The sequence below is a fragment of the Hemibagrus wyckioides genome, linkage group LG10 (genome assembly GCF_019097595.1).
Source record: "Hemibagrus wyckioides isolate EC202008001 linkage group LG10, SWU_Hwy_1.0, whole genome shotgun sequence".
NCBI lineage: Eukaryota > Metazoa > Chordata > Actinopteri > Siluriformes > Bagridae > Hemibagrus > Hemibagrus wyckioides.
In genome coordinates this window covers 8205182-8217426 of record NC_080719.1, presented here as the reverse complement: position 1 = coordinate 8217426, position 12245 = coordinate 8205182, and the positions used below count along the sequence as shown (strand labels likewise).

At 42.5% G+C, this 12245-nt stretch overlaps 1 protein-coding gene across 1 annotated transcript in view; it reads left to right on the top strand.

Annotated features, from left to right (window-relative positions):
- The window catches only part of igf1rb (insulin-like growth factor 1b receptor), a 75679-nt gene that overhangs the window by 40468 nt on the left and 22966 nt on the right, over nt 1-12245 (top strand). Inside the window, exon 3 of the mRNA XM_058400974.1 lies at nt 10875-11178. Coding sequence (XP_058256957.1) covers nt 10875-11178 — 304 coding nt within the window. The remainder of the gene's footprint in view (nt 1-10874; nt 11179-12245) is intronic.

The window sequence follows — 12245 nt, the reverse complement described above, 5'->3', positions numbered from 1 at the left end:
TGTGGCCTTAGTTTTACTTTTCACATTTTTAATCAAGAATTTCATATATAGCAGAAACAGAAATAATATACTATAAACTCCACAGCAAATTTCCACAACATCTGTGGACGAAAAAAAAGTAAACAGAAAATTCAGAATCCTTGTCCTTGTTTTGTATTTCTTTAAAAATGTGTTTACATGACCTTTTTTTTTTTTTTTTTTTTGTTATTTGTTGACATAAGCACAAACAATGTGTTCTTTCTTGTGTTTACAGATCGTCTATAGTAGACCACCAGATTATTACTAACTTGCTGTGTGTATACAGAGAGTTAACTCTGCCAGACAAATGTAGTGGACAGCATTATTGAGTGACCCTGGGTATAATGAGCTTTTATTACACTGCATTATGCATTATGTGCACGCGGAGCAAAAACGGCGTCCATGTAAGTTTACTTGCTGCAAATAAGTACAGAGGCTGCGTGATCTGAAATCTCAGGAATGAATAAAAGCTATACAGCGTCCACTAACAAATTCATCTCATGGAGCATCTTCCCGTGGTCCGTTTCCCTTCTTATTATCCCTCTCCGTTCTTTCTCTTCCTTCCCGGTATAAAAAGACGGCTGTTTTTCTTATCATTGGACTGTTTTGAATTTGTTTACTGCCTTTTAAGCACTCAGGCTGTAATTATAGCTGGCTTGTGTTGATGTCAATGTGGGCAGGACTTTCAGGAAAGTAGCAAATGTTCGTGCTTTCTCGCCCGAGGAAAGCCTAATTGATTTGTTTTTTAAGGTCGTGCCTCGACATGTCATTGGAAATGTTCTGCCGTGTTTTCCAGTAGCGAGACTACTTAACACTAGCCGCAGCTGCTTTGTGCCAGACTTTTAAATCCATCGACTTGACGCGGGGCCACCTCTCGACGCTCGTAACGACCCGCTACCTTTTATAACGTGCTTTATTTCTCTGGGAAGCTACAGGCTGCCTGGTTGATGATGATGATGGACGATCCGGCTCTCTCGCTGCCAGAGCGACACCCTGCAGCGGTAGATGAATGATGAGGAAACTTGAGCTCGATCCTCCGTGTACAGTTTCCTTCTCTACACAGGAAGTCGGCGCAGCTGTTTTTGTTTCATTTCATTTAAAAAAAAAAAACAAACAAACAAATAAAATCAGCTTTTATTGAAATCTCAAATAGATTTATTTTAAAAACGCAGAATTTCAGGCTCCCTACAGTGATTTTCTTTTCCTTTTTTTTTCTCTCCCCTCACACGCACTCGGTTTCAGGAGGGCGAGAGAGAAGAAGAGAGGCAGAGGACACACTGTGCCAGCAAGTGCAACCTGATTTCCTCAGACATGCTGCTTTGTAGCAGCCAAGATCAGCAGAGCTGCGAAGACCTCAAATGAACTTGGAGAGTTTCCTGAATTAATAGGGAAGTGAGGCCGAGGTGACGATGTTGACTAAAAATAAAAAGCCCTGAGGCGCGTGTTCCATGGCTCTACTGTTTGTGCCATGAGGCTGCTTGTGTGTGTGTGTGTGTGTGTGTGTGTGTGTGTGTGTGTGCGTGGAGGGGTGTGTGTGTGGGAGTAAGGAGGCCTGCTTTGTAAAAGCTGCACTAACATGATATTACTCTCCACAGTCTGTAGTGAACTGATCGATTCTGCTAGTGGGGAATTACGATTAGTTGTAGAGCAGAGAGAGAGAGAGAGAGCGAAGGTTTTTACTCTCATTCTGAGGCACATTTACACCTTTTTCCTGACAAATGTTTATTAATATGAGCACGTGTTCAGGGGTGGAGAAAGGGTTAGTCCAGGCACCTAGGACAAGAGAATAATGTGGGTTTATACACTCAGAATGGAAAAAAACAGTCTGAATCTGAGTGCGCTCGTGTCCGGTACACCCCTGTAACCTTGGTCTGATTTGATTCTGTCGAACCCCGGTGCATTTGTGTTGATCTCGTATGGAGAGCACATGGCAACACAGTTTTTGTTTGTTTGAGTGCTATTACGCACAATAAGGCAGGTCTTCTGTATCCAGCACTGTTCCCTTGCCTTTTCGTGGTACACATGTGTTGTGCAATCTAATGATGTCATCATCAGCTCTAACACACACGCAGGTTACTTTACTTCCTGAACATGTGCAGGCCCAAGTATGAGCTGCGTTCACATTTACAGGAATATCAGCACAGTACCAGTGCAGCTGGTCTCACAATATACTACAGGTCTCGCTTCCCGGTTCACATGACGGCTTTCACGTTACTGCTCTGTTTAGGTCTAACCTGGGGATGTGGTAGCTTAATGGTTAAGGTGTTGGGCTGCAGATCAGAAGGATGTGAGTTTAAATCCCAGGTCCACCAAGTTGCAGAGCCTCTGAACGAGGCACTTAACCCCTTAATTGCTTAGTTGTATTAAAAAAAATTGTAATGCGCTCTGGATAAGGGCGTCTGCCAAATGCCGGAAATGTAGATGTAAATGTAACCTGCCAGCGTGAAGGCCGTCTTAATGTCCATTTATTTATTTACTTACTTACTTAGTTAGACCTGAAAAAAGTAATCTTTGTTGACTAAGCTGCTGAGTGCTTCATGGTGGTGCAGCACACCCCGAATCAGGAGCATGCAGGTACGGAAACATTAAAAAAGCCAAGCAGAAAGCTGTCGCATATCTCCAGCACTTACCACCCACAGAAACTTCACAATTATACATGGCAAGAGAAAAGTTTCTGCTTTGACGCAGTTATTTAGGAATCCTGTAGCCAAAACGCTGGAAAATAAAATGTTGATCTTCTGTGAGGGTGCGAACCCAATGTGCAACATTTAAAGCCTGTTAGAAATAATGAGTTTTGTAACCTAGTCAATTTCCTGCCAGCTGAGAAGCACACCGGAGCTCTTACTCTTACCCAGTCGTCTAACTGATAAAGGTACGATTCCTGAACGGGATTTCCAGTCCTGCTGTTCATCTGCTTTCAGCTGTGTAGTAGAAATGCACTGCTTTTGGACATTGCACTGAAAGGATCTCAGTTTTGTTTTTCACTAACAAATTGTGACACGTTGTTTTGAAGAAAATATTTGCCAGCATGCGGTCAGATTTTACTAACTGTTTAGTAAATTCTGTGGTTTCAGAATTCTGTTGTCTGATTATTATTGGCTTTTAGACAGTTTGGGGGGAAAAAATGGAAGCATGCAGAAAACCGGAGACCAGTTAGGACATGCAGCATTATTATTTTTCTTAGGTCGTTTTTACTCTTGAGGTTTTTGGGTCCCCCCCCCCCCCCAGGCTAAGGACAGTTTATCCTGAGAGTTTGGTATGGTCAGGGAGCAGTCCAGAGAATTGATCCCTGATCATAGAATTATGTGATTGTTACTTCCTGTTTCTGCAGGAACAGGGTTGTTATGGAGGCAGAATACTTTGAGATATATATAGGAACGGAGGAATTAAATGTAAATGGATTCAGCTCCAAACCCTGATGTGCGTTTATATTTGAGCAGATTCAAGTCAAAGGCTTTTCTTGTGCAGGAAAAAAAGAAAATTTTTATTTGGTATTAGTCCTTGTCTAACAGAATACACTCATTCGATCATTTAACTCTTATAAAGAGCAGAGCTCCATGTTATTCAGAAAGGTCTTCCGCATCCAAAACATGCTGTTCTTCACCACTTGTTGATTCGTACCAAAGACAAATAATAATAATGATGATAAACAGCGGTAGGTATTGTCTACAATTTTTTTTTTTTGCAAATCTGAATGACATGCAGCATATTACACAATCAAGCCACATTTGGTAAGGAATTCTTCGATGTGCAAACCTGTGATTAGAAGCTCCTCCCCGAATGAGACCAGAATCACTTCCAGGTGTGGACTCAAGACTGAAAACAATCCAGTGTAGTTCTGGGTTAGTCAGAGGGCCTGTGAGCCACTTCGTTGTGTAGAGTCAATGTTAGCAAGTTATTAAACCACTTGGTGTTTGCTGGAATGAACAGTCTGTTTCTGGACGATCAGCGCATTTGCATCCATTTTATACTTTTAAGTTCTAACGCTTTAACGATGGCAGGATTGAAAATGACCTCATGGCCTCTGTAGACTGGACGTTAAAGGTCTACGACACGTTCAGATGATACGACAGAGCAGCCAAAGTGGTGCAGAGAAAGAATGCAGCGAATGTTGTGCGGATCCTCGCGCTGTACGCACATTGCAGCTGTTCTAGCTCACTGTTTCAACTTTTCCAGCTGCTGTGACTTCCACGGAACCGCACAGTCTGACGCAACAGAAAGTAAACGTTCGTTTCAAGTGTGTGTGTGTGGGAATTAGTGCATGCTAAGCAATCGGCAGAAGACTTGAGGAATGTAGCCGCTCTGTTTGGAGGTTAAACATTCGGAACTTCCATCCAATGCAGGATGTTTGCCGATCCAATCTGCTCCCACGTTTTCAAGAATTCTGTGATCAATTGTAATTTTCTCGTCCCAATTTAGTCATATTGCTGTTGATCTCAAGCTTCCCAGCTCAGAAAAGCATGCGACTCTCTTTCCTGGTGCTTCTGGAATCCACATTTCTGTGATTCAGAGATAAGGAAATGGGGAATAAGCATTGCTGTTATATCAGTATATAAATGCTGTATGTTCTATATATTGTTAACTGATGAACAACATTAGACTGACATAAAACAGTCTCCATACATAAGGGGAAATTTATACGTTTTTGCGAAACAAATGCGATCACGTAGAGAATGTTTTGTAAAAGTTACATTTTGCTAAAAAGAGTTCATTTCCCTGATGTATGGAGACATTTGGGACACCCAGTATCTCTAAAAACATCATTAAAGATTCATTTCCAGTTTCACCGTAAGGATAAAGATGTCCCACCTTCCTCTACATTCATAACCTTGATCTACTTATGGATGAACTTGCTTGGATTACTACCAAATTATAAAGAATTCTAATTTTTGGAAATAAGCTGTCACTTGGTTTAATATCTTCAGGCTCTTTATCATCATCTATTTAATGCCCACTCTCATCTAGACAGATTGTGTAAGCACCCTTGTGTGTTTTAATGATGTGGATAATGATGGTGATTATGGTGGTGGTGATGGTGAGGAGGATGATAGGAATGATGGTGATGTGATTGTGGTGGTGATGATGGCGATTGTGATTATGTTGGTGGTGGTGATGATAAGGGATGGTGGTGATGATGAATGTGATGGTGGTGATGATAAGGGATGGTGGTGATGATGGTGTTGGCGGTGATGGTGTTGGTGATGATGGCGGTGGTGGTGGTGGTGAGGAGGAAGATGTTGGTGGTGGTGATGTTGATGGTGATGAGGAGGAGGAGGAGGATTTGACTGAGCAGGGGCATTCCACAGCTGGCGTAGTGTAAGATAAACTGCAAAGATTAGGCTTATTTATCTGCTTTATCAGGTCTAATGATCCAACAACTCAATCAAATTGTGACACTGAGTGTGTGAAAGTAAAATGAAGGTGTACACGCTGTTAGGCAGACTGACGTGATTTTTACCACCATGTTTGTTAAACTGGCTCCTTACCTCAGCATGATCTCTGCAGGCAAACGGCCAAGCCAGGGCAAGAACATTTCAGCATGATGAAATATATTTGTGTGTTCCTAAAGTAGAGACTTCAAAGACTATTAGTGGCAGATAAAGTGCTTTCAGGTCCAAAATAAACGAGCTAATTTTTGGCGGTCAGTCAGGAATTCTGCTAAGGCAACATCCGACACTACAAGAAACAACGTCTTATTCAGGTCGTAATGACGGCCCCGTATAATGCACAGTGACACTAAAATCAAGATTACAGACTAATAGAGTTCTCATTAAATCTCCCATGAATTTTACATGGCTTGTACCATGTTTCTGCAGTGTGCTGAATCACTCAGGAGTGTGTGTGTGGTTGAGCTCATGAGAATTCCCCAAAATATGTAAATACCTGACGATCACACACACACACGTGCTGTTAAACATCTAATTCCAGACTCTTTACTGTTCTACTAAAAGCTCCACTCTTCCGGCTTGTGGGGGATTTGTGTTCATTCAGCCACAAGAGCATTAATGAGGTCAGAGACTGATGTCAGTGTTCCAGTTCATCCCAACGGGGTTGAGGTTTAGGGATCTGTTCAGGACACACAAGTTCTTCCATTCTAACCTTAGCAAGCTCTTTTGCACACGGGGACATAGTCGTGCCGGGACAGGTTTGGGAATCTTAGTTTCAGTAAAGCGTACAAAAACATCCTGGAGAAGTTTGGGCAGCAGTTTGAGGAAGAGGCACGTATATAGAGTGATGGTCAGGTGTCCAGATACTTTTGGAGCAGTAAAGAAGCCATTATGCACTAATATTAATAGGATATAGGAAATTGTCCCTGTGGAATTCCCCTTCGACGTCTGATTTAAAAACAGCGCCTAGTGTCTGTTATGTGACACTTGTTGTTCATTTCATCCTTTAACTCGGATACAACGTTGAAATTTGTAGCCGCTTTCCGCTCACGCATTTTACCTGAGGCAGCAACATTAGACGGATGTTTTTCTATTAGCAGCTGCTTCAGACAAAAAAAGGCCTGTTGAGAATTACAAAACATCTCCTGTGGAAACTTTCCATTTGTCATTCCCCTCCCCTCCTCCCTCCTTTTATTTTAACCCATATCTGTTTGGCCTGCTGGAGCTCGCCTCAAGGTTATCTACATTTTAACAGCCTCTAACCTTTACTCACACTTCCTTCTTTGCGCTCGCTCTCTCTGTCTCTCTCTCGCTTCGGCTATTTCCACTGTAGTCAGCTTACAGTGATTATCCCGAGACATCAGAAATGTCAGGTAGAGCTGGGCGAGGTGACACAAATATCATGTCACGATTCTGCAAGGCAGTTCAGGCACATATCAGCATCATATCTTGTCATGGATAGTTAGTTCACCGAGAACTTCCTAGGAATCACACATTGTCGTTGTTTTGGTTTTTTTTTTTCTTCTTCCTCTTTAACCCTGATAACAACTGGGTTTTTTTCCATACCTAAAAAACGTTTAGAATAAAAGTCTATATTTATAAAAGATTATATGCGGATCAACTGCTTCCAGTTATTTAAAAACGTGTTCGATAAATTGATAAATATTTTGAATCTTCCAGAATTCATCAATATTATTATAATTTATCACAATTAAGTTGTCTTTGTCACGTATACACTACCGCTCAAAGGCGCAAAATTTGTATTGATTTCCACAAACGAAACACACACGAAATTAGTCTGTATAGAAAATATAGTAAAAGTACAGGACATGCTGACATGTCACAGTGGGAAATAATGATTTTGATGAATGTTTTCTTTAAACTTTGCCTTCACCAAAAGAAAATGCTTCTTGCAGGAATTACAGCCTGGGCATTGTAGCTGTCAGTTTTTCAAGATAATCTGATGAGATTTCACCCCATGCTTCCTGGAGCATCTCCCACAAGATGGATTGGCTGATGGAGTCTTCCTCCGTATAGCTGAAAATCAAGCTGAAATATGCAAGCGATCCCAAACTTTTGAGCGGTAGTGTGGGTTACTGCACAGAAAAATTTCTTCTTCACATATCCTATATCCTATGCTTGGAGGGTTGGGGTCAGAGCGCAGGGTCAACCATGATGCTCCTGGAGCCAGGTGGGTTGGGGCCTCGCTCAAGGGCCCAACAGTGGCAGCTTGGTCGGTGCTGGGGCTTGAACCCCGAACTTCCGATCAATGACCCATTTAAGCTACGAACAGCCCTATTAATGTTAATGTAATATTAATGTTATTGTGATATTTCCCTGCCCTAGTACCGGGTATGCTTTGCGTGATACCACAACCAGACATCACAGTCTACTACTTCATTTAAAAATGATTTTAATAGGTCAGTAACCAAATAAAAAAGAACATGAACAGAAGCTGGACAGAGTTATCTTTCCTGTGACTTGTGTCAGTACACCACTATTTCCATACGCTGTCATTTGACTTTAATATTCAAATTAAAGTTTTGCATGAGCGGATGTGCTCGGATTACACATTTACACACACACACACACACACACACACGAGAAGGCTTGCGTATCATTACTGCACGCTTGTATGTAATCAGTAGGAAAGTTCTGGAGGACGGCTGGCGGCTCCATTGTCAGGTATTCACATGTAACAGCTCCTTCATTACAGCAGAATTCCTCTAACGGCGTCAGGCTCTTTGTTTGGGTTTAATCCTCCAGGGGTCATCCGAGTTCACATGAACCGAGAGGGAGTGTGTTGCGAGGGCGATTGTCGAACGATCTCATTTGCCATCGTGGTCCCCCACCCCCCTCTCTTCTGAAGTTTCAGTACTGGTGTCACCTGAGTTGATATCTGAGCCCACGGCCTGTCACTAATGCCTCTGGCCACTGTGGAAATCGTGAGAACGATCTTCATCAAGAGCAAGAAGCAGGAGCTCATTTAAATGTAGGCCGTTACTGTGCCAAAGCTGGTGTTTTTCTGCTGGTGCTCTGACCTGAATCAGATCTCTCTCTCTCTCTCTCTCTCTCCCTCTCTCTCTCTCTCTCTCTCTCTCTCTCTCTCTCTCTCCCCTTTTACAATGCGCTCTTATTCAGAATGATAGCACAGGGATTTGGTTGGTAGTTCTGGCTGAGTGGAATCTGTGGCCTGGATTTGTGTGTATGGTGGACCCTACCAAGGAGAAACCCTTACATTTAGCATGCGGATGATCCACACTGATGTGGCTTTTATCCTTTTTTTTTTCTTGCAGAACACAGTATTTTCTCGCTGTAATTCAGACGCCATTAATCTGTAATCGCCTCCCTGTGGCTGCAAGTGTTTAGAGCTGTGCATGTGGACACCCGAGAGGCTGATCATTAGAGAGAGATCAGGAGGCCATTGAAGAGGCTGAGGGGCTCTGAAAATAGTCACAAACCTCAGACGTGCCAAACTTAAAACATCTGCATTTTAACACTGGCATACACAGCACTATGACCTACTCCAAAATACGCCCAAAGGTTCTTCACCCCAGCCCCGTCTGTCCTGACTTTAAACCTGACTTTCTGCACCCTTGCTTTCTTGAATAACGAATATTTGGGATTCATTAATGTCACATAAAATCTATTGTGTATGTTTGGCCTAGTTAACATTAGGAAAGTAAATAGTTAAGATCAGTGACTTATATTTATTAGATCAATCTACCTTGCCTTGTGCCCAGAGTCTCCTGGGATAGACTTCAGGTTCCCTGTGACCCAGTAGGATAAGCAGAATCAAATATTTACAGCAGACTAAATATTCTTTTTTTTTTCCTCCCAAGGTTGCAAATTTTGTGACTGAACAAAAGATGAAATAGTCCTTGACCAAGTGCAAATAAATGTATTGCCTCCGCTGCACCAGTTGCTCCTGCAACATCGTTTTCATCTGGAACCATGTCATTTGCTGTAACTAAATCATGAGAGGCAGACACCGCAGGCCCCCCACCCTCACCCCCAGCAGAGTCTGGTGGTTACCATAAAACCCGGTATATATACGCACACCCCAGTTACTACCTTACAATATTAAGGCTTTTAATTCTACGTACGCAAAGTGATTGCCGCATGTATCCCGTGGTCATTGGACACATCACCTGTGCATGTTCTCAACAATATAACCATATCATACTGAGTCTGGACTTGTGCTTGAATTTTAAGAATCTCTCCTCTGCCCAAGGTTTAAGTCCTTGGTATTAGTAAAAACCTTTAAATGCAGGGTGAGGGCCATTGAGCTGAGACACAGATCATGAAACAGGGTGATGGCTGAAAGTTTTAAGGATTAAAACTGCAACCTCAGTCTTCTGCGCATGAAATCGCTATATGTTACAGTTTGACTTGGAAATCAGACACACGGATGTTTTGGCTCTGACGTGCCATCTAGTGGACACTTTTTTTTTTCTTTTTTTTTTCAATCCTTCAGATGTACATAAGTTACGCAAGTGAGTGTATGAACACGTAGCTCACGTAGAAGCTGGTAGCACGTATGTACATGTGATGGAAGTGAAGTATATTTGCACCTTTTAGACCCCGGGTCTACACGTTATTCTACTTCGAGGTTAGCGGATATGCAGTCTTGTGTTTCTTCTTTTTGTATGATGATTTAGCAGTTGCTTTATAGTGATGATTATTTTTTTTATTTTGAACACTGTGTACATGAAATGAAACTGAAATTCAGGTTTAGATCTGTAGTTGGAGATGTCAGAAGGGACAGACGAGGCTCTGTTCTGAGGAAATGATACTCTAATAACTGCAGAGTAAATGTAAATCAAATCATGTACATTTAACCAACTACATTTTAACTGCTACTGCAATTTCCTAATGTTTTCCTTTCCATCATAGTACCGTAATAATCAGAGGAAACAGAATAAACCTAGCTACGGCTTTTCTTCAGTTATTGTCCGTTAGCTCTGTGTGCTACATATAAAACTCGTGTTATGTAACCATTGCTTTGTTTGAAACAATTGGATTAAAACTTGTTTTAGTCAGAATCTCTAATGTTTGAAAATTCACTTCCTTTTCCTTGCTGAAGTTTTAGCTTTTTGTAATTCCAACAAAACGGCAAGCTGCTTAAAGCCTGTCGAACCTTTGAAAAGCAAAAGCACCACCTTTTCCTTTGGTTCTTAAGAGAACATCTGGCTTTCCTGTTCACTCGCAATGCCACTGGCGCCTCTGGCAAAACCAAAACAGTCCTCTCAAATGACTGCGGTGGATTTGTTGTGGCTTCAGCTGCACTTTGATAGCTAAATCTATAAGTCTATTTAAATCTTCACCTCTTTTTTTTTTGTGCTGCCCTTGTAACTCTCAAGGAACACACAGAACACAGCAGGAATTGGTGTTGTAATGATTGTTAAAGAGAAGTGGATGTTAACCCATCTCTCTCTCTCTCTCTCTCTCTCTCTCTCTATTCTTTAGTGTGCCCAGAGCGATGTGGGCAGCGGGCATGTACGGATTCGGGGGAGTGCTGCCATGCTCAGTGCCTGGGCAGCTGCACAGCTCCAGACAGCTCCACGGCCTGCGCCGCCTGCCAGCATTACTCCCACGAAGGCCGCTGCGTGGAGCATTGTCCTCTAGGCACATACATATTCGAGGGCTGGCGCTGCATCACCTTAGAGATGTGCTCTGTGGTCCATCTGCCTTACCTAGAGCGCTTTGTCATCCACAAAGGCGAATGCATGATGGAGTGCCCACCTGGCTTTAATCGTGAAAGCAGTCAGAGGTATGTGACGCACGACACAGCATGTCCATTCGGTACCCGGGTGCCCCATCGTAGCCTTTGGTCTTTAACCACTGGTATTGAAACAAGAGTCGAGTCCACAGCCACCTCCTGTTATTTTCATCTCTAGATGCAATCGCCACATGATCAGCAGATCAGTTGGCTCGACTCCAGTCTTGTTAAAGTGCAGCTTCGTAAGGAATAGATCAGACCAGTAGTGTGAGTAAACAGTGACACTAAGCCAGGAATAGCTATTTGTAATACAGTAAGTGTGTTAAGAAGCACTTTACAGCTCACACTCTATAGTCACACTATTACCGTGGCAGTTTCGGTTGTTAAAATCTGTTAAATGCAGGTATTTTTTTTATCTATGGTTAAGATTTGTGTACATCTAAGACCAGGAAAATCTTCCTTCATTATTCAACTCATTTTATAGTATGGTTGCAATGACCACTCTGGCACTTTTAGCAATTCCGTTTATTTATAGTACTGAAAAAGGGACGTCGAGTACAATGCAGGCGTCTAGGGTTCTTTCCCTCCTTTCTTAAATTTGGTCGTTTGCTCATCCCCAGTGACACGACAGCTAGCAACCAAGGAGGTTGAGGGCTTAACGTGCGCTTCCTCCGAAACACGTGATGCCTCCACATTCATGCAAACTCCAGCTCGTGCTACATTTACATTTCTGGCATCAGGCAGACGCCTTTAATCAGAGCGACTGGACTCTTATCTCATATGAGCAATTGAAGGTTAAGGGCCTTCATTAGGGGCCGAGCAGTGGCAGCATGTTGTACCTGGGATTCGAACTCACAACCTTCCGAGCAGTAGTCCAATGCTAATCGGGTGAGTTTGCTATTGCACAGACAGTGACGTTTAGTTTAGCAACACAATCCAGCCAGTCAATACATGATAGCTGTGCAGATATGAAGAGCTCGCCGGCTGCTGTGTCTCTGTGCGCCTTCAATATTGCCATGTTCATGTCTGTAACATCATGTTCTTCAGGGCATTTGATAACTGCGGTGACCAGACCAGTCTAGTCATCTAGGCATCACAATTAGTCACTCAGATCCTTA